Genomic DNA, 27,511 nt, shown 5'->3' with positions numbered 1-27,511 from the left:
ATGTCATATTGCTAATAATATATGATCTTAATCAACATGCAATTTATATTGTCTGAGATTTTTTTAACCATGTATTCTGTTGTTGTTGTTGTAGTTGTTGTTATTATTATTATTATTATTATTATTATTATTATTATTATTATTATTACAGTGATGTTTTCACAAAAAAACATAATGAGACTAGAGTCTGTGAACGGATGAAAACGGCAGGAGTGGTTACTGCTGACCCCCGATCAATAATTCAGTCTCTCCCGCAGCGCTCATCAATAATAAATGACAGGGCGAGTATTTGAGGAGGAATATAGCCGAACGCTTACGATGAGGCTCCCGATTGGTCAGGCGGGCTGTCAATCTTCCACATGGTCTCCAAAGAACCGCCCACCTGTCATTCATTCGGCATTCATTTAACGACGTCTCGACTCTGGCTGCGTAAAGATGGCGGAACTACGGAAGACCGGAAATGTTTCTTTCAGTATAAAATCGGTGGTTCGCAACAATCGACCGATGACAGTTAAGTCTGTGTAAGGTGGGTCTGAAAACTACAAGATAAAAAATTAGAAAAATAAAAAGAGTTGTATAGTTATTTTCATTAAAATAATGTACGTGTTTAACATCTTCATCATCGCTACTTCAGGCCGGAGGCTACATTAGTTGCTACTAGCATAACACGCAATGCTCAACCAAGTGTCTTAGTTCAAGCTGCATTGTGGGTTTTGACTTTACCATATTGCTGTGTTTCAACTCAGGGACATGTCTCAATGCGAAGGTAGTCCCAATTCACAGGTTCCATCAAATGCAGCCCACAAATGCGGCCTTCTTTTCCCTCTTTCTGGAGGACGCACTGCTATTATTCTTCCTGGCCTCACAGATCCCAAAATTCTTTGCTTGCCTGAAAAATGAGGAAGAAAGAGGGAAAATGGTGACATCGCGTGGCATAGATCGTCACGGGCCTGAGCAGCACAAATCGTGATGTAAGGGTAAAACATCTGGTGACACAACCAGGAAAATGCTCCAAAGGCTAGACTGTCCCATTTAACAACGACTGACTGGTTAACAAGGTCTCACTGAGGGACTTGCCTTGGAAGACCTCAAAGGCTGGATCCTTCGAAGGATGCAGGCCCTGAATTGAGACACAGCAAATGTCTCAGTGTTTTAGGAGTGGAACTCAATCACCCACAAAGTGTTGAGGACATTATTGAGTTATTTAACTTATTATAATTAAGTTTGTCTGTGTTGATATTAAGTAGGTGCAGTATTTCTTTTGCTGAGGTGACACCCATGGTGGTGTTGGTGATGTAAGCTGATGTTACCTTATTCACTAATCTGTCAAATTTTGAATGACAAGCATCATATATGTAATTCATGTAACAGTTCAGACCGTTTTAAAAAAAGAAATTCAACAAAATTTCTCAAGTAGCATATGTTTACAAAGAAACTGACTGAAATACCTACACTAGCTCACAGTTTGCATCCAAAGAAACATTGCCAATTGAAGTTAAACGTTCGTATGCATTGAGAATTTACATATCTAAAGAATCACCTGATTTCGTTACAAAAATCACATTTATCTTCTGTAACTTAAAGAAATAATGGTATGATGAAGATTGACGCCTTTTATTTTGGAATTCTTCGCCGGATGTGGTGTTTTACGATCAGTCGGTCTTGACAGTGGTGTTTCTGCGGGTGCTGGACGAGGTGGATAGCAGCCGGATAGAAATCTATAAAGGTGAGATTTCTGTCTATATTCGTTTATTTCATAGACACACATCTTCTATTTAAAGCCTCTGTTTCCTGTATTTTTTTTGTTTCTGAGCGCTTGTGATTAAAAAAAAAAAATCAAGCGAAGGGTTTCCAGTGTGACTGGAGATGCCTGCGTTAGAACAGCTGTTTTCATTGTGAAAACCGTAAACCGGTCGTGGCTGGATGAAATGCACGTTTATTCGTGTTATCTGTGTGGATGGATGTGAGGGGCTGCTGCTGGTTCTCTGGATGTCAGGCTTGACTCAGGGCCTGTCCTGCAGGAAAAGGCGTTTCACACCGTCCGATGGATGAAATCAGGAGAATGGGTTTAAATGGGTTCTGAGGCAGGCAGGAACAATAGGGTCAGAATCAAACGTTTGAAATAAACCCAACGAGAGAAGTCAATGATTATTGTCTGGCACGCATACAAACAATCATCAATAATTTTCCTATAGTATCATATTTATTATTATACTGAGATAAACTGAGGTCAACCATGGGTTGGATTACTGTCTGTATATCTGGATGGTAAGAGGGAAATTATTGGAGTTTATCTCATAATACATTGATCCATATGAAGGACTGTTGTGTTCCTGTTATAGGATAAAGCATTCAGTCCTAAACCAATCAGATCTCGATTAATAAACTGGTGTGTGTGTGTGTGTGTGTGTGTGTGTGTGTGTGTGTGTGCTTCACATGAATACTACCACCTCACATTCTAGAAAAATGATCAGAAAAACTATATGTAAAAAATAAATGTAAAGATTCTGAGCTTTATTGGGAATAGGGGCTGGATGACAGCATATCGTGATACTTCCTCTTTGGATACGATTGTTGGCACAATGCCGCCAAATATTAATATTTTTATTTTTGGAATAATGACTTTGCCTTTTAAGAGGTATGTTGTGGGTTTTCAGTTAGACAGATGTCGAGATGTATCGTTAGGTGATCATAGTGAAAAGTATTTATTATCACAAAATTGCTGTATTGTGACTCTATCGTTATCGTGGGCAACGTACCATGAACCGTATCATATCGTGGGTTGCTCTGTCATTCCTACCCCTAACTGGGAGTTAGTAGTACTGCACATATAGAGGAGGATTTATACACACCTCCTTGAATATAGAAAACATGAATGGAAGTCTGTTTTGGAATACAATTGGGTTTATAGCCTCTAATTGATTCTATAGATGAAAGGGTTTGTGTGTGTGTGTGTGTGTGTGTGTGTGTGTGTGTGTGTGTGTGTGTGTGTGTGTGTGTGTGTGTCAGAGGACTAGCTAATGAGAGAGGTTGAACAGGCTTTCATCTGCCTTCACCCACTGTTTTCAAAGCCTTACAGTATTAATCAGTATGGAAAACACAACACGTGAATGTCAAGTCAGCAGTTTGTTATCAGTAAAACACCAACACATAGAGCTCCGTAGGTAATAGCTGCATGTACAGGGAGGCTAATGTTCCACTAATGATCAGAATAATAGCCCCGTCAGAATAAAAATGCCTCATGTAATCACCTCCACCGAGAGAGCCTGATCTGATTTGAATTCATTTTCAGTCGGTTCGAGCGGGATGGTGTGAACCTTCAATGATCAATTTGATAGCAAAATGTTAGCGCCTTATAATCCTGTAAACACCTGATCCAATTGGTTTTCTCTGGTTGGAATGATTATATTCTTTCTGCGATGGTGGCATTGCTTCCAGGAGGGACGGAAACATGGCGACAGCAAAACAGAACTGGTTCAGTCTGTGGCTGATACAACCTTTTTGTAGGAGAATTTAGAAGATTGTTGCTTAAACTGGCAATTGACGTGTTTACTACTTCAGCATATCATTAGGAAGTAAATGCTGATTGCACAATGTGATGAATATTTGTCCTCTTCTTTCAGATTAGACACTTCACAGTAGGCAGCATCATTCTGCACATATGGCAGAATGTTTATGTTTGAATCTCCTATCAGATTGATTTCAGAAGAAAACAAAGGACATTCTGGATGGTTACTGAACATGATAATACTTCATTAATAGATGAAAAGTTACACCAGCTTTACATTTTCAACAATGTTTTTGAAAAAGAATAAGGGACGAAAAAAAGGGACTAATCACGTGAAATAAAAGGCAAAATCCGATGACTTGTGACCAGCTTACAAACAGACCAAATTGTCCCGGATTCACCTGCAGACTCGAGCACCAAACAGCATCTCCCACATCCCTGCTGCTGCCCTCTGTGCTTTCTGTTTGCTGTGGAGAAGAAAAAATAAAAGAAAGAAGCAAGAAAGAAGCTAAGATGCTATTTTTAGCCTCCCCTCCTCTCATCTGCATCCCCACGCTTCCTAGAGGAGGAGGCACGTGAGTGGATGAAAAGGGGGAAATATGCCGTCTCAGGCAACCTGGGAGCAGCTGCAAAGGACGACTGCTGCGTTAGTGAGGAGACGTCTTCGCTGCTGTATTTATTGTTCACCTGGTGAGCTGCTGGATAAACCCAGGACAGGATGTTGGATCTATGTTAACGATTTTTGTAAAGCAGTATGAACGATTTGTGTTTCAGTAGTCCCGTTTTAGCGACCCACTTCGATGAAAAATCAAGTCTGTATGAGTGACTGTTTGCCATTCTGGCACCAAAAACACTGAATACTTAGTATTTGTTTAGCGCAGGACGAGGACAGCAGTAAGGAAATATGCAAACATCAGCAGTTTGCTGGTGGGGTCAGAGGTCAAATGGCTGCTGACTTCACCTTTAAACAACAGCACTAAACCCCCAAAACCATATTGATTGTAGCTTTACAAGCCCCTCGACTACAGTAAACATTTTTACTGCAACGCATCAATTATCTCTGATTGCGCCGTGTTTCATTAGATCTAAATATTTGATTTCCTGAGAAGTTTGGATGTGGCTTCCTAGTTTTGGTCCTGGTCGTGATTCCGGTGGTGAAAATATAATTTTCACGTTTCAGTTTCATTTTAGATCTGTGAAAACCTCGTGTTCCCTCGCAGTCTGTTCACAGTTTGAAGTTTTTTCTTCCTAACAGTGAATTTACGCAAGAGTTTGCAGCCTCTTCGCAATGTTCAAGAAGTATTTTAATCATTTATTGGTGTAAAAGTCCCAAAACAATACTCCATTATAAGTTACTTTCTGCATTGAAAAATGTTCTTATGTAAAGGTACAGAAGTGTTGGCAATATAATGTACTAACAGCAGCAAACATAACAGCTGTCATTATGCGTGATGGCCCCTTTCAGTATTACATCATTGATTTATAATGTGGATGTATTAAAACATAAGAGGTGACAATTCTAACACGTATTTACTATACTGATAAACTATATATGATCTTTTATGGAAAGAAGTCCTTTTATAAATTGCAAGTTACATTTTAATTGTGTGTAACAATGCCTACATGCGTTGTCCCTGTCAACATGAATAAACACATGTAACGTTTTCTTGTGTAGTGAACAATGAGTATTACAGTAAAGGTATTAAGGAGAATAAAATGTAGATACAGTCGAAGTATCTCACAATTGTTACCACACAGTTCTTGACTAAATGTACTTGATCTCTTTCCACCTCTGCCTCTTTGCTCTAATGAAGAGAGGAACGAGCAGCACATCCTTCACATTCGTAAATTCGTAGATCTCGCCTCATTTGATTTGCACAAACTTCAACCCGACTGACCTTTGACCTCTGAAACGCTCACTAATGTCCAGCCGATTTGAGAGAGAGGGTCTGGATTGACCCCACGATGAGGAGGTGTTGATGGAGCCTTTTCAAGAAACCTTTTTGTGTTTAAGTGTGTGAGCAGTAGAACAAAAGGGATGCTACATCCCTCAGTGTGAAGGTGTACAGTAGACTGATGGTGAAGACAAGTGCTGCTAATGCTAATGTTAGCTTGTTTTAACATCTCATGTTAGATCTGCTGGATGTTGAGGCACAGGCCTGAGGACTTAATGAGAATATCTACCTTGTGCTTTTATTAACTTGCTAGTTTCAGTCAGACCGTTTTTTGAAATGCTGCGTTCAAGGGCTCCTACACTGTCAGGCGTACAAACTTTTGAGTTTGAAGTGCAATGAAATGTGCTCTTGAGTGCTTTTGGTCATGAATTCCGCTTAAATAGAGGCTGTGAAGAAGTAACTGCTTTTGTTACAGTTGATCTTTTGACATGTGAAATAGATTAGACGCCCCTGCTGCTAGCAAGATATTCAGCTTAGCCAGCTGAGCTGACTGACCCTCAAAGTCCAGCAGCTAGTGCCAGAGGATGTGCTCAGATCTTTTACTAAGTTAATCTAGTATCGTTCACACATATAATCAAGATATCAGAGTTTCACGATTATCGAACAAAAAGAATAAATGATAATGATATTGTTGCGGTCTGTCGAAATTCAACTTGATTATGTATCGTCTGTGAGTTTTGAGAGCTTGGTTATTCGTGATATACAGTCATAGTGGACAGCAGCTTACAGAGGAATGAATGGGGCTCCGTCTCTGACACTGTTTTCAGATTTAATGTAATGTGCTTGGTGGCACCCAGCGTTTAGGCCCATTATTGCCACCTACTATGGCAAAGCGAGAATGGAAATTATTTAAGAGGCATTGTATTATTTAGGCTGCACGATATTAACATAAGTGTCGCATGAACACAATATAAATATGACATTTTTAAGATATCATGGGTCAACACCTTGTCAATACTAGTTATCTGCGACTCCCCTTACTGCCAGTATGACGGTGTGGAATGACTCTGTTACAAGTAAAAGGCTTGCATTCAAAATTTTACTTGAGCAAGAATACAAAAGCATTCAAGTGTACTGAAAGTAACGAAAGTGGAAGCAGTAACTAATGCATTAATATGCAGTAATATAATGCATATGATATTATTGAATTAAAATGAAGGTTGTGTTATAGTGAAGACGCTCCAGCTACTGACGGTGGAGCTCATTTTAATTACTTTAAACAATGCTGGTAGTCTGTGAGCTTCAATGACCTTATCAATGATCTTGTAATAATAAATCATACTTTTTTGATATTGTTTATCCAAGTCTACAAAGTTACTACTAGCTAAAGTTACTTCAGTAAATGTACTTAGTTACTTTCCACCTCTGAAAGATGTTATAAGGTTGCCAGATTTTGTTCTTTGAGTTTATGAATGTAGCTGATTTTAACTGATACCAGTGGGATTATCCCCACCTCACTGAGAAATGTGTGTTCACGTGAAACTGTGTTTTATGCTCCGAGTGTTTGTCTGAAGATGCGTCTGTCTGTCGTCTCAGCAGGTGTCTCAGTAAATGTCTTAGAGCAGGAAGGTGTTTGGATGATCTGGGATCAGTTGAGGATTAGCAGCCCGTCTGCAGGAAGCCTCCCAACACTGATTAAATGAGCCTGACTGCAGCAGCACTTAGCTCTGAATCAATCTGCTTCAGGAGGACATCAATCGCCTTTAGGTGACAGGTTTAGAGGCGAGCTTGATGATGTCATAGTCCTAGACAGAAACTCACAACTCTTAGTCATGATTGAATTAAGATTTTTAATAAACAACACGTACTCTGGTCAGAAAAGCCAGGCAGAGAACTGAAGGTGTGACCACTGACCATCGCTGAAGCTTGATGGACGAACAGAAGTCTGTTTGTTTTTCTCTGTATTTTCAGGACTTTTTATCAGTATGTGCAAAATATTTTAAAGATACAATCTTCAGTGCTTCATATCACATAAAAAACGTGCTTGTGTCTGTTCGGTGACATCAAATGTTCTTAGTGACTCAACCTCGTGCCCAGCCAAGTCGCCAGACTGGATAAAATGTTGGCAGCATTTCTGCAAACCACTTATACGCTCACATCTGTCATGCCTACTACACTGGAACGCCCACGTGTCAGATCACGCTCACATTACATGTTTATAACCTGACTTTCATATCAGGAGCTGGATTGTAGAGTCGCAGTGCAAAACCGTGTGTGAAGCCACTGGGTGTTTTATTCTTATGATGGAACACAGTGTTTCTGCATTTGTCGGGGTGACAGCACTGGATGTTTCAAGGAGACCTTGGGACAATTTTCAGCCATGGTGGCGACGACAAAAAGGAGAAGATTTAGGAAGAGAAGTCGGGACGTCTCCAGGTGTGTTTGGGACATTGAAACAGGGATTTTAAGCCAAAACACAATCTTTTCCTGACCTTAATCATTTTGTGCCTAAACCTAACCAAAGCATAAAGCACAGCATTGTCACAACTTTTAATTGAAAAGGAACCAGATAAGTTTAAAGCTCTTACATGTTCGTGGTTTGCAGAAAAGTCCACTGCCAACATTTATTCTGGTGACCTGTGAGTAAATTGTCATCTGCCTACAAAGGCCTATATATTCAAGGCCTGACCGAAAGCCTCCTCGTCCTCCTGCTCCTCCGTCTCCCCTTCCTCTCCCTCCATGACAGAGGAGCTGAGTGTCCTCAGCAGCGATTGTCGTTGACCATTTTGCCGTCTTTGTCTGGGTCAAACTCTCAAGTCATGTCCCTGCTGACATTCAGTCCCGTCTCTGCATCCTGAGGTGATTTTAATCTCTAAGTCAGTTTGTAGTGGCTGACATAGTGTCATAAGAAATGTTCAGATTTTCTTCATCTCCCTGTTGTAACCCTCAGAATCACTTTGACACGTGGGAAATACATATAACAGGAAATCTGAAAGTAGTCAATAGATCAATATTACCTACAACAGTCCACCGTTACTTTCGTGTTAGGGCCTGACTCCGTCATTCACACCTGACAAGCAAATCTAAAAAGATTTCAGGGATGCATTGAGAGGTATCTGTCAAACGTCAAACTGAAAATAACATTTGTGGTTGTGATGATGAGACTGTATTGATCTCTGTGGGGAAGCAGAGTCATGAGTCAGCAAATTCAGCAGCCAAAAGGACACATGGACGGTGAGCTCAGAAGTAAGAGACAGTATATATTTATATTTGACACAGGGGGAAAACTGGACACGACATTAAGTGCATGTCATTTTAGCTTTTACTGAAAAATTAAAAGTAACAAGGCTGTAAAAGATAATCATCATCAACGTATTCAAACCCTCAAATATTCAGAATCGATATGTATCAATCAAATCAGTAGTAACCCATATTTTCACAGCTCAGTGTGTCCTCAAACAGAACGCTGAAATCTGATGTCTACCTATAAGAAAAAAATCAAAGTTCCTTTGAGCAAAAATGTCAGATGTCTGTTTGTTCATCTTCTCATTGCTTTAAATCATAAGCGTCAAAAAGCAGACATGTTTTCTGGAGGCTCTCTCAGCCCACCTGACCAAAGGCAGTTCACTATCGAGGCCAAACGACAGCAGCGGCGGCGTCCTGCAGCCCGAACAACATTTGCATAATGAGAATTTGTTAATTACTTTGAGATTAAACACAGAGGCCTCAGTCTGTAAGCTCCTGTATCAAATGAGTGTTCAGTGAAGGTTAGGCCAACTCTCTTCTCCGCAGCTAATCTCTGAGACGCAGAGGAAAGGCTGCAGTAATCTCACCGCGCCGCCACATAACAGCAGACTCTCAGCAGCCTCCTGTGAAAGCCAGCACACGCCTGACTGTGACAGTGTTTGACGAGATCCAGGCTGCCAACAGTGGCTGATCATGTTTCACCTCCTTTAGTCGCAGCTCCTACGTTTCATTTTAAGGTATCAAACCAGAACAAGTGCTCTTAATCCACATTTTTAAGAACACATTCCTGTAGCGGGGTCATTTTCAGTCAAAAGTTTAATGTGAGGAAAAGGAAGGAGAAATAGAGGGACAACATGGTAATGGCAGGAAAGATGCGACTCTTCCTGCGTCCGCGATGCGTCGACGGGGAAAGTGAGCTCGAAACTGACCGTATGAACTTGGCTCGAATGTCTGTTTCTAAGTTTAAAACTCGGTGCTGTTTCCTAATGTGCCGTCGCTGCAACGCCGCTGACTCAGCTCGAAGAAAGTCGTCGATAAAAAGCGCATTGGGCAGAAATATCTGCCAAGCTGAGTGGACACTTTGGTAACACGAGTAGATACATTTTTAATAAGGCCGGCCAAAGACGGAATCCAACACCGAACCCCGACTGTGATCAAGTGTGAACTCAGTTCCAGCAGGTTTGCTTTAGTCGGAGGGAGAGGAACTGCCTTTGTCACATTTTCAGTTTTGGTTCACAGTGACGTTCTCCAGATGGACGACAAATAAAAGACATCTTAGGTCTGTTAGTCTAACGTTAACGTTATGTTATTGAAAGTATATTGTGTAATTTTTCCGAAATTTCCTTTAAAATCTCCCAATTTACGGAGACAAGAAACGGCAGCAGGTGAAAACATCTGCTCTGATTGGACCAGTGAGAAAGCTGAAACCCTCGTCACGTTAATACAGGAAATAAACATATATGTGATACACCGTGTTGAAGTTTGGCTGGTGCTTTTCATCTTGTCAGTCTCCACCACTGTCAGCAGAATAATGGAATACATTTTGGATTAATAGTGTGGAGTTGAATTTATGTGAGGTAGGAAGTTGTTCTGGCAGCTTGCAGTCAGTTGACAACTTACTTAGACACTGTATGTCGTTTTGAACAAGTCACTGAAGCTGTTGGATATTATCCCACTTATGTTAGTTAAAGGTTATTTGGAAAAGCAGCACCGAACCGTGTTTTCTTAGCATTTTACAGAATTCAGAGTGGTGTAGTCACATAGAGTTTTCTAAATGTGGATCAGTTGCTTCATTTAGGACCTTTGCTGTGCGTCTCCTTCATTCTGTGTTTGTTCTCAGCTCTTGTCATTGGAGTGGATTACGCTCTCTCGCCCTCAGTGAGTCACACTGCAGTTCACTTCACTGCAGAGCATCCAGTCTCACATTCTCAGTCATCTCAGCTGAACGCCAGTCAACTTCAGCAGCAACATTAAAACCACAAGGTTTAACCACAACAAAATGCTGACTCTTAATAACCCTTAATGTTTATTGCAAATCATGCCGTCATATGAAGTGCACGCAGCGGCTCCAGGCTGCAGATTCGTGAGGGACTGCTGACGTCAGAGACGGAGGAGAGCTCGTCATCAGCCAAATAGAAATCGACAGCCGTGCTGCCGTTTGTTTGGATGTTCTCAAATTGGGAGCCGGGAGAAAAAAAAAAAATCCTCTTTAACCAGAAATGATCAGAATGATTTCTGTCTGATTTCTGGCTTTGTCACTTCCTGTTAAAATTCCACTTGGAGTGAAAAACATCAGTGTGCTGAAGAAGGGTCTGTGCGTCTTCATTATTTAGCATCTCTGTGTTCCATCAGGTAACCTGATAGGCCGGAGCTCTGAGGAGGGTGCAGTTGTTTTGTTTGTGCTATTTTCCCTGAGAGTTCTCGTGTTGCACTGCAGCCGAGCAGAGATAAGAGTCTAAATATAGAGCAGGGTGCTGGGACTCTGAGGCCTGTGGGCTCCAATCATTGTGCTCTCCAGAGTCAACAAGGTTTCTCACCCTTTTAGCCTTTGTCGCCCTGAATACTTGCCGTCCAGTGGTAGCTAACGTGGTTACATGCCAGCAACTGTTGCACGTTTCAGGTAGTTTTAGCTGACTGTTTTCCTGCTGAAGCTTGAATTAAAGGGACTCTGTGGCGCCATTTACATGTATCAGTCGCTTTCCTAGTGGCCATATGTGAGCATATTGTATCATGATCAAATCAAATTAGACCTTTCAGTGTCTCTCAGTATACGAGCCTATGGACAGTTTGTTTAAACTGTTTCATACTGCTGGATTTCTTTGTGACGGACTTGCATGGTCGTTCTCGAGTGCCACGTTCCAGTGTCTCTCTCCACTCCAGTAACAGAGAGCTAATGCTGCTAACGCTTAGTTTACAAGTGGAGGCTGTTAACATAAACCAACCACCTGCTACTGACACAACACAGAAGTTAAACAGAGCCCCTTTTAGGTGCCAGCATGCCTTTTCAGAACTTCTTGTCAGACGGTTGAAAAGCCTCAGACACCTTTTTGACATCAGATGAGGGGGAGCTGTGTCCGAGCACGTCTGTAACATTTCAAAACGAACGATCAGACAGTCACACCAACTTAATGCAGCAATAAGCCTGTTGTTTGTCAAGACTTGACTCTCAAACCTTCATCACACTCTTTTCTCATTCTTTACTTGAGTAGTCATCGGAAAGTAAACGTAAATCCAGGTCTGCGGGGTCTATTCTGGGCCCATCCTCCAACTACATTTGCTCTGCTCTATAGTTTTTGTGTTATCCTGCTGACAAACAAACAAACAAACACACAAACAAATGGACTTGGGTTCTCGACGTAGGGGACACAGCCTTCTGTACGTGGGGGACACAGCCTGAAGGTTAGTTGTTTTTCTCATACCTCAGTAATTTAGTGAGGACACAGTCAAAGCAGGTGAGCAGCATGTGGCTCTAACAGGTTTAATGACAGACATCTCACTCGTCCTTGAGTCCAGTCTGTAGTTAATGCAGAAATGGTCTCATACTGGCTAGCCTGGCTTCCAGCTGCCTTCCATAATGGATTGTGTGTGGGTTACGAAATCTCAAGTTACCACTTGCGTATACAGTACTTACTTCTCTGTGGTGTTATTGTTGGTGTCGGACTGCATCTCTCAATGACTGTAACTTCAGCTGTAGGCCTGAGACTCCTCCCATGAAGGTAACCCTCAAAGTACTAGAGTTTTGTTTTTCCTGCCCCATTTTATCAGTCAGCATCAAGAGGCATAAATTACGTCCATGTCTGGCACAGTTTAAGTCCAACTTACAAAAAAAAAGAAAAGCCACTTGTTTAAAAAGATGTTATATGTAGTTTACACGTATTGACCTTTCCTTAGAAAGTTCCAGCCATTTATTTGGATATCGTCCTAGGTGTTCTTCAGTGACAAAGAGGCGTAATCCTGTATTTAATTTACCAACCATGTAGATGCTTCCAACAAGAATAAATAGCAAGGTTATTACACTGAAGCAAACTGACTTTTTTCAGTGAAATGTCTATTGTCGCTGAACAACGAGAGAGGCTTGGCCTCAGTCACTGACTCACCACTGGCTCAGAGGAAGAAACCACGTTGGATTTCTCAATGAATAAATGCTGCGAAACATGAAGCTGTTATCACGTTCACCGAGGAGCCCTGAACAACACGTGTGATGCCACGGAAAAGCAGAAAAAGTCCACTTCACATGAGTTTTTAAGGCATATGGATAAGATTAGCTGTTCAAAACATTTTAGAACAGTCACTATTTTTAGCTTCTAACTAATTAAGCCGTCTAGATCTTTGAGGATTTAAATCAACACGCAGCTATTGATGTAAAAGTCACGTCCAGCTGGTGAATGTCAAATTCCAGACTAACTTAACTAACTTAAAGCTGCAGCAGCTTCTGCCTTGAATTATTCCTCACGCAACCCCGGCTGATTGTGACTGATGAAGCAATTTGTCTCCAACGCTGAGAAAAAACTCAGATGGGTTCCCTGGTTTCCCCTGTCTTTGCAATGTGCTGCTTTGATTAATCACCATGAAGCAAATGTGCAGTGGTTAAGGCTGACTAGTTAATCACTATCATCTGTTATGCTGACTGTAACAGATGCTGACAGACTCCCATCTTTTGTCTAAACACTCATTAAATGTGCGACCTTTTCTGGATGATAAAGTGTCTCTTCTGTCTTCTTCTCTGGGTTTCTTGAATTTAATTTCATTACAGCGTGTTTCTCGCTTATGATTTTAAAGGAAACAGTCATTAATTTAAAAGAGGGCAGGCTGCCCATGCTAACATCCAGGAAACATTCTGTCCACGCCTTGGAGGTGCAGATGTGCCTGCATCTAAATCAGCAAGAGTTTTTTTTCTGATCTTTCTCATTATTTTCCTCAATTAATTGATTTAGCATTTTATAAAGTGTTGTGAAAAGCATCTGTTATAAGTTCTTACAGCCCAAGAAGCAAATATACTCAAATTACTATCATCCTTGACAAAGAAAAAAAACAAATCCTCACAAAGACAGTTCTTCTTGAAAAATTAAATTTACTTAATATTCAAACTAATATATACCTAATTGATACATATGATGTGCACTCTATGGGTGGGTTTTCCTCAGTAAAACAGATGTATAGCTTAGGTTTGAGCAATTATCCTGCCCTGAAAGAGTGCTAATAGAGTGTGGATCAAACAGAAAATTATAATTTGTTCTTTCAGGAAAGGTCACTGTCATCTATTTTTAAAGCACTGCCACCGGAGCTGTGGAGGGAGGGGTGTGAGATCCTCTGTGATCTTGACCCTCATCACCACTTACATGCATACACATAAATCACAGTACAAAGCCGTTCTGCTTCAATTCAAATTGTGCTGAACAGATTCTTTTGTGTGTGTTTCATGTTAATGTTTTACGTGGGGATAAAACGTGACAAGAATCCTGTTTCAGACAGTAACAGCAGCAGTGTGCTCACCTTACACATTTTGACTCCATTGCATGTTTTCTTTCAGACTCATGGAAAGAAAAAAATACAACGCTTTTCTTGTTTTCTCCTTCCTCTCTGTCCACAGATGGCCTCAGCAACAGCAACCTATGGGCAGAAAGAGTCTTCGGACCAAAACTTTGACTATATGTTCAAGATCCTAATCATTGGCAACAGCAGTGTGGGCAAAACGTCCTTCTTGTTCCGCTACGCCGACGACTCCTTCACACCAGCCTTCGTCAGTACGGTGGGCATTGACTTCAAGGTGAAGACCATCTACAGGAATGACAAGAGGATCAAATTACAGATCTGGGTAAGAGATCCGGAGATGTGTTGCGTTTCCTGCAAGGAAGGAAATTAAACTCCGAAGATCTATAAACAAACCAAACAACATTCTTTTTCTCCCACAACACCACGACCTGCAGCTGGTCGACAGTGTCTCACACAGCTGCATTGTGGGTCACGTGTGTCCAAATTTTTCCCTCTCCTTCCACCATGTTTCAAGTGCATTTGTCTCGTCTTTCTTCTGCAAACTTCTCGGATGAATCTGTTTGAAGATACAAAAAAAAAAAAACAGTCAATTTAGAGAGTTGTTGAGGGAGAAGAAACTTGAAAAACTTTGCGAAACATTTACAACAAATTCTAAATCATTCGTGCCGTCTTGTAAATTCAGGTTTGGTTTTTATGTTCGGAGAAACTAGAAACTTTGTTAAACGCGGTCTATGACAAAGTTGTATTTATTTGGTCCTCCTACTTTTCCTCTTTGTGTAAAAACATTGTGTCTATGGGTTAGGGTTAGTGACGTTCATGTTTGTTTGCCTGTAGAGCACGTAACCCAGTTCTGAGTCTTGGGTCACCAGATGTTAGTATGCCTTATACGTTTCCGACACCTTTCTCAAACCACAAATGCAACATTTGCACAGCAGTTGGTCAGGAGTGAGGAGATGAAAACGTTAGAGCCCAGCCTCTCTTTTTTCATTATTCACACCACTATTTCTGTTGTCATCATGTCCCCCTCTGTGACAGTTGGCTTTTCACCCCAGCTTCTTGTGTGTCAGTTTATGAAGAATCTTTATTTTATCACATACAGTCACACAGTGTACAGCTGAGTGAAACTGGATCTCTCTGCAAGTAACCCATCCCAGAGGAGAAGCCAGCATACTGTACAACGCCCAGGGACCAGCTCCTTATCACAGCCAGTGCCTTGGTGAAGTGCACTGACCGGAGAATTCAGCCATTACACACGGATGTTTTGAGGGTGGGGGAGATACCAAGCCCACCCAAAACTCCACACAGAAAGGGTTGCAGGTACAGAACCTTCTTGCTGTGAGGCAACAGTGGTAACCACTGCACCATCACAGTGTCAGCAACAACAAGCACTTTTGCTTGTGGTGGTTTGTTTTGAGGCTCGGTACCACCTATACATCTGAGGGCTGTTTAAAAGGCTGGTTAGCTGGATACTCGTGAACGAGAGAGACAGTGCTAAGTCACTGTAATTCTGACTTGAACCTTTGAAACAAACAAACCTTAATGTGATTCATATTTTATTGAAGAGACCTAATAATACAGCAAATAATATTTCCTAAGACGTTTCCTAACATGTTCAACGGTTCTCGTTCGTTGTGAGACTCTGCCCTGTGGTGCCGTTTTATTATGCAAACTGTCCTCAGATGCTGCTGTGCTCTCTGCAGTCTGCTCGTCCAACTCACCCCTGGAGTAGAACATAGCAAACAATAAAGACAATGACAATACAGCAAAACACAACACAGGTTGGGGTCTTTTCAGAAGTAACCACAATCATAAAGCTGAGACAAGCTGGACGGCTCAAGCTCCCTGAGCTGCAGGAAACTGGTGTTTTATTATCACAGTGTTGATCATGACACCTTTTTTTTTTTTTTAACTTGACTACACGTTCTGCCGCCGACAGAGCTGTGATCGTGAGCAGGGCAGTGTGTGTGTGTGTGTTGCTGTTGTCAGCCTTTGCCAGGTCTTGCCTCTAGTAAGGAAGACATGATCGGCCAATCAGAGCATGAGAAACAGATGACTGGGTGCTGCTCTCCCCTCCCCCATTACTACACATCTCCCCGAGTATCCATCCCTTACATCCCCTGCACACGTGTACACACACTCACTCAGACACATACACATATAAAAACCCCATCCCCCATCTCTCAGCAGTTCTCTCAGCTGAGAGTAAAATGAAAGTGGTCACCATATAGAATGTATATTTATCTCACAGCGTGCAGTTAATCCCATTTACATAGATTCATGCTTATGTTCTGAGTCATTTGAACATAATCTCTCTTGAATGGGGCACCCTTTCATTATGCTGAAGACTATAATGGTTACATTCATAATATCAGCGCTCATGGCTGTAGTTGGTGTCAGGCTGCAACAACAATTTACTCCTTTTCCAAAAATGACGGCTGAAAAAATGCTTTCAGAAACATATTTTAGTGTAAGGATTAGATGTAATATGGTATTGTTTGATGTCGTCTGCCTTAGTGTTTCCTGTTTCAAAACGCCCCAGTAGCCAAAACTAAACCCACCCAACTCGCAGTACCTCACTCATCAGCAGGAGATTTTATTGGTCCGCTACAGCACAATGCATTCTGGTTATTGGAGGTTTTCTACCTTTTGAGCAACATGGAATGATCTGGAATCTAAATTGTTGAGGAACTGTATCAGCACTAGTCTAATAAGACAGAATCACTTCCCATATCTCACCTTTTGAGATCAGTTGATAGCTTATTGGGATTGGGACCGTTATTAAGCAAATTTATGATTACTGACTTTTTTTAAAAATATATATCTTATTGCCGATTATTCTATATATACATATATACATATATAATGAATAATCAAAATGAATAATCATATAGAATAATCAAAATGTTAAAGGTGTCAGCTAAAGTTGTCAAATAAATGAAGTGGAGTGAAGATATAAAGTAGCAGAAAATAGAAATACTGATGCAAAGTACCTTGAAATTGTACATAAGTACAGGACTTGAGTAAACTGTATTTTGGTACATTCCATCATGCTTAATCCTGATTTACATTTCCTGTAAATGTTCCAAATATCAATTATCACTCTCCTGAATTGCTAATATTTGGCCCTGAAATAACCATATCTGTCGACCTCTAGAATAGAAAAAACACAAACTTTGTCATGTCTTGCGAGTTTTTCTGCTCCTTCAAAACATTGTTTTGTTTTCCTTTTCGTTTCCTCCATCATCCCTGCAGTGGCCACTTCACTTTGTTCCAAGTCCCCACATCATGTAGCCTCGCTGTGTCTTGGTTTTGACTCGTGTTTCGTTGAATTAAATCAGACTTTGTTCAGTGTACTTGTGAGTCTAGGTAGCAGGGAAACCAATGAATGAGTGTTTATTTGAAGAGAAAGCTCATGCAGTCTTTAACAAAAACACACAGAATGTTCCTGTAGTCTAGCACAGACATGAATATAATAGCAAATAGAGGATTATCCTGGTTCACCTCTATTACACAATTAAAAATCAGGAGAAACTGTTCGATAGTAACTTTGATAATAACAGTACATTTTCCCTCAGTGACAGTTCCTCCCTGCTTTTTTCTCACATCCATATCAAAGTTGATCAATCTGCTCACAAGCTGTTGGCTCATCTAAAATGTTCACAGTTTAAACTGTTTTCAGGGCTCATGGTGAAAGATGAGTACTCCAGTGTGTTCATTATGTAACACCATTATGCTACCTACACTGACATTTGAGGTATGGAGGTGCAGCTCTCATCCTGAGCGTCCTGCAGCACACTGAGTGGATGAGAAGGACATAAACTGCAGAACATTATAACCAACAGTATGGTGCTGCAGCTATCTAAATATAGATGTCATACATACATTCTTGTGACCTGAGGAGCATCATGTGTGATTGAGTGAATGGACACATTGATGAATCCAAGAGAGAAACTGAGCAGAATTTTTTGCATGTGTACACATTTATGGACTTTCTTTGTCAGGGATTGTACATTGCAGTCCATGTTAAAGTAGCCGTAGCATTCAAAGGAAGCATATGAATACTTGATAAACAGTTTATAACTCATAATTATTCCTTTAATGTTGCCATAATATTTCTGTGATCATTCAGTAGGGTTACTGCTCGTTTAAATACACCTACAGTCCAAGCCACCTCTGTAACAAAACATTTTAGAAGGGACATGACTACAGATCCAGGGCCAGCCCCTTTTAAACAGTTAAAAAATCACCTTATACTCACACCTGGTCACCTCCTCCAGACTTTGCAGTTGTTGTCGAGTGATGAATTTGGATCATGAGCTGCTCAGCTCAGAGAGAGATGCAGTGCGCTGGGAAACAGAAACACCAGGCTTCAGTTCCCTGAGCATTCATTAGAGTTAAACTCTGGAATTCAACCTCGGCTATTGTGTCAAACGAGAGAGAGGGAAGGAGGAAGTGGCAGAGCTCTCAGCGAGTTGATGACATGTAACCTGCTGGCGGAAAACAGGAGAGGCCTTTTGAAGCTCTTGAGTCATTTCTAAGATAACTTTCTGAATCTTTTGTACCTTAAACAAACAGCAGGCTTCACATAAACACATATACAAGCAGGTTGGTACCACAATCTGTGTACTTCTGCAGACTGCTCTGACATCACGGCTTTTAATTTGCAATTTCCTACTCTCATGGGGTCATTGTTCCGTTTTTTGTTTGTGCTCTTAATGTTTTATTAGGACAGTGAATTATTAATGCAGAAGAGAAGATTGGTGCACACGACGCGCACAGCTGAGTGGCGATGTGCTGTAAACCAATCAGGGCCTGTGTCTCTGAAGACAAAACCAGGCTGGTTAAAAGTAGACAATCTTTTCAACAACATCAAATTTATGTACCTCTTTTTTTTTGCATTTTCCTGGTGCCTATTGCTTTGAAGTTAGAAACACAAAATAGGCTTATTTTAATAGAACTAAATTGTCAGAGCTGTTTGCTGAAAACACTTGAGTGCTTCTGCCAAATGTCTGACATGTGAGGAATGAGGAAAAATGACTAGTTAGACTGTCCGACAACCTGAAAGTTTGTTTTCAAACTAACCTGTAATGAGTTCATGAAGACATCTCTAACTGCTGCTGTTCCTCTTTTGTTATTCCAGGACACGGCGGGTCAGGAACGTTACCGCACCATCACCACCGCCTACTACCGAGGAGCCATGGGCTTCATCCTCATGTATGACATCACCAACGAGGAGTCGTTCAACGCTGTCCAGGACTGGTATGTGATTGGCTCAGGGGTGTGTCACATGACAGTAAACGGACACTGCGGAGTTTCACCTGTGAGAGGGAGTGCTGCGTGGATGATGGATCAGGTGGTGTCTTGATAATGGGCACCAGACTGGAAATAGATGTAGAGATGTTGTAGATTGATGATCCAGTTCGGGTTTCCGTTCGTATTGTTTTATCCGCGGCTGCAGAGGAACCGGATGCTGCGCCGATCATTATCTTTATCCTTTTCATTTCCTGACGGTGTCATTTCTCTGTTGTAAAGTTACTCCGATTGTCCTTCAAGAAAAAGTTCATCCTATTTCATTTTTCCCCACATTTATACCAAATGTCCAAGTGCAAGTTTCATTTTCATTGGTCCTTCACCCTTTGTTCTCGTCATCAGACTGGACACACCTCTTGTTTTTAAGTCCACTGTAGCTGAAGAAGACAAAACCAAAAGTCTTGTTCACTGTAGAAACTGTAACAACACTTGTGGGGTTTTGTGTCATTCAGTTAGATAAGACAAAGTCACCAGTAAGCAGTGGCAAAGGTGCTACTCAAATCATGATTTCACTCAGTGGCTAAGTTTCATTGCGGGTCATGTAGGTGCCAGGCTTTGAAAAGGATGAAGAATGCATGGAATAAATAAAGGGAAAATGTCTGGTTCTGCTGTAAACCGTCTAACATGAGCCCAACAGTATTAGAGGAGTGCAGTGTCAGACCAGCAGACTGCAACACTCCAGCGGCTCTTCTGGGGTGAAAACTACAACAGAAAAAATCTTTATATTCTGATTAGGAATCCTGTGAGAGCAGTGATTCAGACTCCAGGACACGTTGAGCTGCATTGTGATCAGTGCGCCTCTGAGCTGCCTCTCTGACTGCCGGCTGTGCTGGCTTGCAGGTCGACTCAGATCAAAACGTACTCGTGGGACAACGCCCAGGTGCTGCTGGTAGGAAACAAGTGTGACATGGATGACGAGCGAGTGGTGAGCGGAGACAGAGGCCGGCAGCTGTCTGAGCACCTCGGTGAGTTCACGGTGTACACACACGCACACACACTTCATATCTATGACTCACTGTTGGGTACACAGACCTGAAGTTACTCAATGAATACACAGATATCAACCAAAGTCTTGAAAGGAACCCCAAAATGAAATAGATCATTCTTTTTACTAAAGGCCAGGTATAGAATTGAAATTAAAATTTGACGTTATAGAAACTTTGACGTAATAAAAATGTTTCATGACCTAGTTACTTGATGTAATCTACAGGCCTTGTGAGCAGTTTCATTTAGTGACTACTTTCTTTCCACTGAAGAGCGGGATGTAAATATTACACAGGACTTCCTGTTTGTTTTCAAGCTAACCAAAAACTTTGGAAATGGTCCGGCAGATGCAGCGAAATCCTTTGGAAAGTCTCTGACTGTCGAATGACGTCCATGTGAAGTGCTCTCAGGCTGAGGTTGTTATTCTTGGTGTCTGACAACAGCACAGAAACGATTCTTAGAAATTTAGACCTTCGGAACCAGAAGTCTCACTCTGCTGCCTTGCGAGTTGACTCGTCTCAGTTGTTGCCTCGTCTTGATTGTCAAAAGCAGTTCATTATTCACCCACGACTTGGAAATAGAATCTTGCTTGCAGTTCCTCTAGGCAAATGTCAAACTCCTCTCTCGAACACTGACTCGTGTTTCCACTGTCGTCTTCCTGCGGCAACACAGCTCTCGCAGGATTTCTTCGCAGGATTTCTCTTTGTGTGAGACTTTGTGTTTTGTGGTTTCAAAAGGAATCTCGTTCTTTAACAAAAGGTCTCTCTGTAGGCATTGTTTCCGTAAAGTTTTCAGACTCTTACAATAACAACCTCAGGCTGTTGCAAAAAACTCTGACTGTCGGAGTTGCCCCCAGGGTTTACATCTGGGCCGCTGCAGCCATGACGCAGCTGCCTCACTTCTAATCGCCTCCTCCTTGGCTGAGCTGTGACTCAAGCTAGTTTAGTTAGGTGCTGATTTCTGGAAGGAGACATCGCTGCTGAGCTTTTCAACTTTTGGACGCTTTAAGCACCACAAGCAAGGTGCCATTTAGCTCTATTATATTGTTAATATCTAGACAGATAAATAGCACAACAGGCAACAGGAAAAATATGTGTTTATAACAAATATTTGAGTTGAACTTTTTCTGGCAGTCAATCGAGTTATCAAGATATTATGCTTGAAATTGGACGCCACCAGGTGTCTACATCTTCACCTCTACACTACACCGTTACAGAGACGAACATACAGTCATTTACCCGCTCTGACCCTCTCTCACACCTTTTTTCCTTTCCAGGTTTTGAGTTCTTCGAGGCCAGCGCCAAGGACAACATCAACGTGAAGCAGACCTTCGAGCGCCTGGTCGACATCATCTGTGAAAAGATGTCTGAGAGCCTGGACGCCGGAGATCCTGCTGTCACGGGGGCCAAACAGGGGCCCCAGCTGACAGAGCAGCCTGCTCCTCCTCACCAGGACTGTGCATGTTAAAGCTGACTACGGCCCCCGAAACCTTTTTCCTCCGTCCTCCCTCCTCCGCCTCCCCCCTCCTCTCTCCTCCTCCTCTAGCTGGACCCCAGGGCCTCGGGTCCATACTCCATCACCCTTCTCACTCACTTTCCTGCTTCTTTCTGTAACCTAGTAAGGATCGCTAGCTGCGGGTCTCAAGAACCAGGCTGAAAAGTGTCTGAAATCCTCCGAGGTGTTCGTGGAACGGTGCTCGAGGTGTTTGCTTCTGGTTCCTCCTCATAAAGGAGCTAAATGGTGTCAGTTTTTGTGATCAGTGCGGGTGTTGGTCTGATGCCAAAGCAAGTTCAGTCAAACTGGAGTGTTTCAGACTCTTTGCAGCGCTGGTTCTTGATGGTTCCCTACCCTTCTTCAGTTGTCTCCCTGTTCCTTGGTGTGGTTTTAAAAGAAGGATTTGACGGCGTCCGACCTCAGAGTGCCATTTAAATCCTTCCGATGTTTACAGTACTTTGTTTAAATGTCTTGAAAAGATGTCAGCCTCGGATTTAGTGAAGGCCACAGTGGAGTGAATGAGGGAGGGCTGATCCAGCTGAAATCTGCTCCGTACCGATGTGTTACATTTGATTCTACACAGAATCGTTCTGTGTTTCAGTTGTCTCGCCTGGTATCCACACATGGATGTTTCAGGTATTAGCAGGTGTTTTGTTGTCATTATTCATCCGAGCCTTTTTCGTTTGGCCTTTTTTATGTTTTTACATTTCTTTTATTTTGTATTCTGGTGCCCCATTTATTCTTTTCATGCATTAAAACACCAGGTGGGAGAAAAATATGAACAAGATAGATCTAGGCTAAAAAAAACATAGCAAAAAATAAAGAGACACATTTTATTTAATTATATTTATTTCAAATGTACATATAAATGTTGTGCAATATATATATATATATAATATCTACAGGTATGCATTTCTGGAAATGACTTTTAAAAGGAATGAAGTTCTATGAGGATAGTATCAAATATAGGAGATCTGTGGTGTGAGGTTTGTTTGGATGACGTGTGGCAGCTCCTCCGTGAGTTGTTTCTTTTCCCGCTCGGTTTGGTCTCATGCTGCTTCAAACGTAGTTTGCGGAGAAATATATTCAGTGGAGGCATTTGAATCTGAAGTACAAGTTGGAAAATTCCCAACATGTTTATCATCCTCCCAGTCCACTCAGTGTGACTTCCAGCACTGTTACCGATAAAGGGATATCCTCTGAGCGGCATCGTATGTGTTGTTTGAAGCCAGACAGTGACTGTAGTGATATGAGTCCCTCTAAAAGCTTATGGTGGCAAGTGTGTTGATGCTTTTGCCTCAAGATGTTATTGTCCCTGCTGTCACAGAGACAGTGTAAAAATGTAAAGGACATCCGAAAAAAATGTTTTGGGCACCACAGCTGTGCAGTTGTGCTCGCTGCCAACGCTGCATAATGACATCACCATCGCAGTCTTTTAAAAATCCTGCTGCTGTCTGACAGCTGACAGACATGGACGCGGCAAACATTTAGTCAGCTCATCACAGCTACTTTATCAAATATCAAACAGTAATCATTCAGAACAATTCGACACTCTCTAACACATGATTGAACGGGTTTGGAGGATGCAAGCAATGTTGTTTTGTCTCTATAATCTTTATGGTATTTTGCCTTTACCGGATTGTTTGAGAGGAAACATTTAGAGAGAATAGTATGAAATCTGACACACAGTATATGTTACATGGCAGAAATCTTCGCTTGGTCATCACATCACTGAAACTACTGGTAGTCTCTTATTGAGTCCCCACAATCAAGTTTGATTGACAAGAATACACAGTGTGCTGCCCTACAAAGCCTAACCACAGTTACTACGCTATGATACTGAGGAAAGGGCTTCAATTGTTCTTTTTGTTGGAGCAGTGGTTATGTTTGTGTTAAGTATGTGTTATTCAGGTAATGTTCTTGTCTTAAAATCATGATCAATTATTTGACCTGTGACCCTAAAAATGCAGACACAGCACTCTGTCTTTGACCTGAAAAAAATACATAGATTGTATAACGACAAACTGCAGTTACTACAATCGTCTTCTTATCTTCTTCCTGAGAACATCTTCTTTCTTAATACATTGAATCTGTTTTTAATGTTTGCATGATTAAAAAGTTGAAATTGACAAGTTTCTGAGAAACATTCAAGTGATCCTCGAGCGATATTTTGTGACGTGTAACCCCAGAAAACTCAAGGCAGAGGGCAGTTCCTACACTCCCTGTGGTCTGCCATGGTTTTTGATTGGATTTTGTTTTTACTGCCATTTTTATGTCCCTTTTTCTTCAAGATAGAGCAGGAGTTCCTGCACTGTGGCTTTGTAGGATCAGCAGAATTCACGACACAGAAATAAAACACACATTTCTTTAACAGTAGCTGTGTCACACAGCTTTAAAACAGCTGGTCAGGTGTTTTTTTTTAAAGTAGATCGCACTGAAACAGACTGTATCTAGGATCAGACGTGTGATGTGTTTGCAGCTCACACCAGTTTAAACGCATTACTTTGAAACATGTTGTAGAGACAGGACTACATAATCATTGTTGTGCTCAGCGATTTAATGTTTCCTCGCCCACAGTGAGACCTCTTCTGAATCAGTATTACAGAGTCTGCTTGTCTTTTTGTGTGTAATGTTCTCCACAGTGCTCACCGTTCAGGTGAGGTGCGGACGGCACTGTTTAAAGTCAAACAAGCATCAAACAGCTGGAGGCTGTTCAAGAGCACGGTTGCTGCTGAGTTCTTTGAGTCCACGCGGGAATTAAATGTTCTGTTCTGAGGTTTTATTGGCTCCAGGAGTGCTGTGTAACCTCACAACGTATCTGCTAACAGCTGCTTCGAGTCTGCATAGCATCACCCCCCTCTGGGGTTGCCGGTAATTCCTTTGTTTCGCTTCATCAAAGATTGCCAGAGGAGCAGCTCTGCTTTCACTTCCAGAATAAACAGTGTGTTAGAACAGGTGTTGCGTGTCGGACTGAAGTGAAGTCTGGCCAAATTACAAATACATTTGTGTCACTTTTTATTTCAGGACTGCTGTTTTTTTCAGTTAGAACATACACATAGATGATGACTGATAAGGCAAAGCACCATAAAAATCATTGCAACAATCAAACCTTTCACCGTTTGAGTCAGACCTCAACCAGAAAAGCATTTATTCTAACCGTCAAGAAGTGTAGCAGTCAAACAATCAATCCCGGATGAGCCGCTGACTATTGGAGCTTGAGAAAAATGCGGCCCGGGTCACAGTGTGGCGACCTCATCAGAGAGGAAGTGACGATCACAACAAACCTCTGTTTTTGATCCTGCGTATATTTTACTTCTTACTGGTTGTGACTGTTTCTTTTCCGGTAAAAAATCCAAACTTTTAAAACTGTTCTCCTTTCTAATATGTCTTCCTCTCTATATAAACCAGATCTGTAAATACTGTACCTTTTGAGTCATATGTGTGGATTGTGTTGTATCGACTCAGGCTTGCAACAAAAAAAGAAAGAAAAAAAAACAAAACAAGGGGGAAAAAAGAGGAGAAGAAGTCAACACTAACAGTAAAAACCTGAAAATCCCCAAAAGAGCCATGTTGTACTGTATCTGCATTCATTTCTAGGCCTGCTCGTGAATGAATGTGTCACTCTGTTACAAAGCAATACACACTACAGCATCTACACGAAAAACAAAACGCCATCAAGCTTGGTAGAGGTTGCCGACTTTAGATCTTCTACTAGCACGCAGAAACGTGTACTTTATTTGGTCTCGTATCACTGCCTCTTCAAATCCTCCTCCGTTCGGGCCATTAAGACGAGAGAATATGCTGTGGATGTTTTTATCTGTACTTTGTGGTAAAACAATAAAAAGTTACTAACAATCAGTTGATTCTTGTTTTTGAAGATTTTGTACGGTTGGAGATGAGATAGTACATTCAGTCAACTGCAGCACTTGGGGCCAATTTTTGATGTTCTGCTTCGTTATACTTCCACCCCACTGACTTTGTACTCCACTAAACATATTTTATAACTTTATTTACTGGTTGTTTTTCCACATCGCACACTGCATCAGAGCCACAGTAGCACAGTTTCAGATAAATATGTTTAAAATCGCCATGGCATATTAAAAAAACAAAACAAAACAGGATTTTGATCTCCAGAAAAAATGCAGAATATCAGATCTGATAAACTGACTGATATTTGACCAACTCATGGTAAACAGTATAGACATACACCTGGATATATGTAAAATGAGTTTGTTGTTTTGTTCTTTGTTATTTAATCACATTTAATAACATATACTTTAAGACTTTTTTGTTTAAAGTCATATTTTAACAACAGAAATATTACAGTGCTAAAATTAATTGATATCCAAGATCTGTACTAACTTGAAAAAAAAAAAAGACTGATGTTGAAATTAAATTCAATATAATGAAATGTTTCAGTTTCAGCAGTGAAGTTGTGGCACTGGTGGCAAATGTTTGGCTGCTTCTCATCCTGACAGCCTCAAGATGTCACTGTTTCACTCTTCACTTGGAAATTTAAACAAAGTCACACAGTGAAAAGATACTTTTTGCAAAAACATAGCAGCTTATCAAAAATTATATCAATTGTGAAGCTGGGATGTAGACACGTGTTTAATCAATATTAAATGTAAAGTGCCAAAGTTAAGTCAGTATGTCTCAGGGACAGCAGAGGACTTCAGAAACCTGCTGGTCATGTCAATTTTTAATTTCCCTCATATATTTGAGAATGTGATTAAACACTGCATTCCACAAATGTATACTTTCCCAATTACAAAACCATATCAAAACTAATTGAATATTTAATTTGAACATATCACCAAGTGTATTTGTCCTTAAACAGACTGTTGAAGGAGTGAAAATTAAAAGTGATTAATCGAAATTAACCTCTTCAGCCTCTTTCCGGAAGTTCATCATTACAAGCTCTTCCTTAAGTGTACAAAGAAAGCTTGTGCATGAACTGTAATCAGATTACTTGTCCAAAGGCTCCGTCAAAATGATATAAATTGTAGGTAAAAAGAAGGTAAAGAAAAAGAAAATATTATAATCTGAGATCAGCAGAGTGACACTAAGCACAGGAAGTCATTCAATTAAGCAATAGGTGCATCAATAAGCTTCTGTTTTGGCCCTCCAAGGGAATTAACTTGGGTACCAATACATTAGATTGTACCAAGCAAGTCAGTCATCATCTAAACCATGAACATGAAGTCATGAGTGTCGGGACAAGCTTCAGATGGTGGGCTATTAGTTTCTGGTATCGCTGTCACCCTGACCCAATCAGCAAGTCCTTTATGTTTTTTATCATCATATATTTTTACCCAGAGGTCAACAACCACAAAGCAGTGGTTTCTACAGTTTCTACATTTCATGGCTTTTCGTGGGGGTTATTTACAGGCAGAAATAATACTAAATGATTGTCCGTTGGGGTCATTCATTTCCTATATTCCCCCACTCTATTGTATACATATTATACAGTAACATAATATATCACATACCACACCTATTTAGAGGGAAAACTATGGGATGTACTATAACTGACCAATAACATGGAACAAAGGACATGAAATAACTTTCTGTAGCCATA

The 27,511-nt window shown here is 41.0% G+C and overlaps 1 protein-coding gene across 1 annotated transcript; it reads left to right on the top strand.

Annotated features, from left to right (window-relative positions):
- The first annotated feature begins 431 nt into the window (after positions 1–431).
- On the top strand, positions 432–25,785 carry rab3ab (RAB3A, member RAS oncogene family, b). The gene is made up of 6 exons (XM_037115182.1): positions 432–526; positions 1,657–1,726; positions 14,240–14,464; positions 19,283–19,401; positions 20,293–20,417; positions 21,713–25,785. The coding sequence occupies exons 3-6, from the start codon at positions 14,240–14,242 to the stop codon at positions 21,901–21,903; spliced, it is 660 nt and encodes a 219-aa protein (XP_036971077.1). The 5' UTR covers positions 432–526; positions 1,657–1,726; the 3' UTR covers positions 21,904–25,785.
- The last annotated feature ends 1,726 nt before the right edge of the window (positions 25,786–27,511 follow it).

This window comes from Acanthopagrus latus, chromosome 11 (assembly GCF_904848185.1).
Source record: "Acanthopagrus latus isolate v.2019 chromosome 11, fAcaLat1.1, whole genome shotgun sequence".
NCBI classification, from domain to species: Eukaryota; Metazoa; Chordata; class Actinopteri; order Spariformes; family Sparidae; genus Acanthopagrus; species Acanthopagrus latus.
This window is presented reverse-complemented; position numbering and strand designations above follow the sequence as displayed.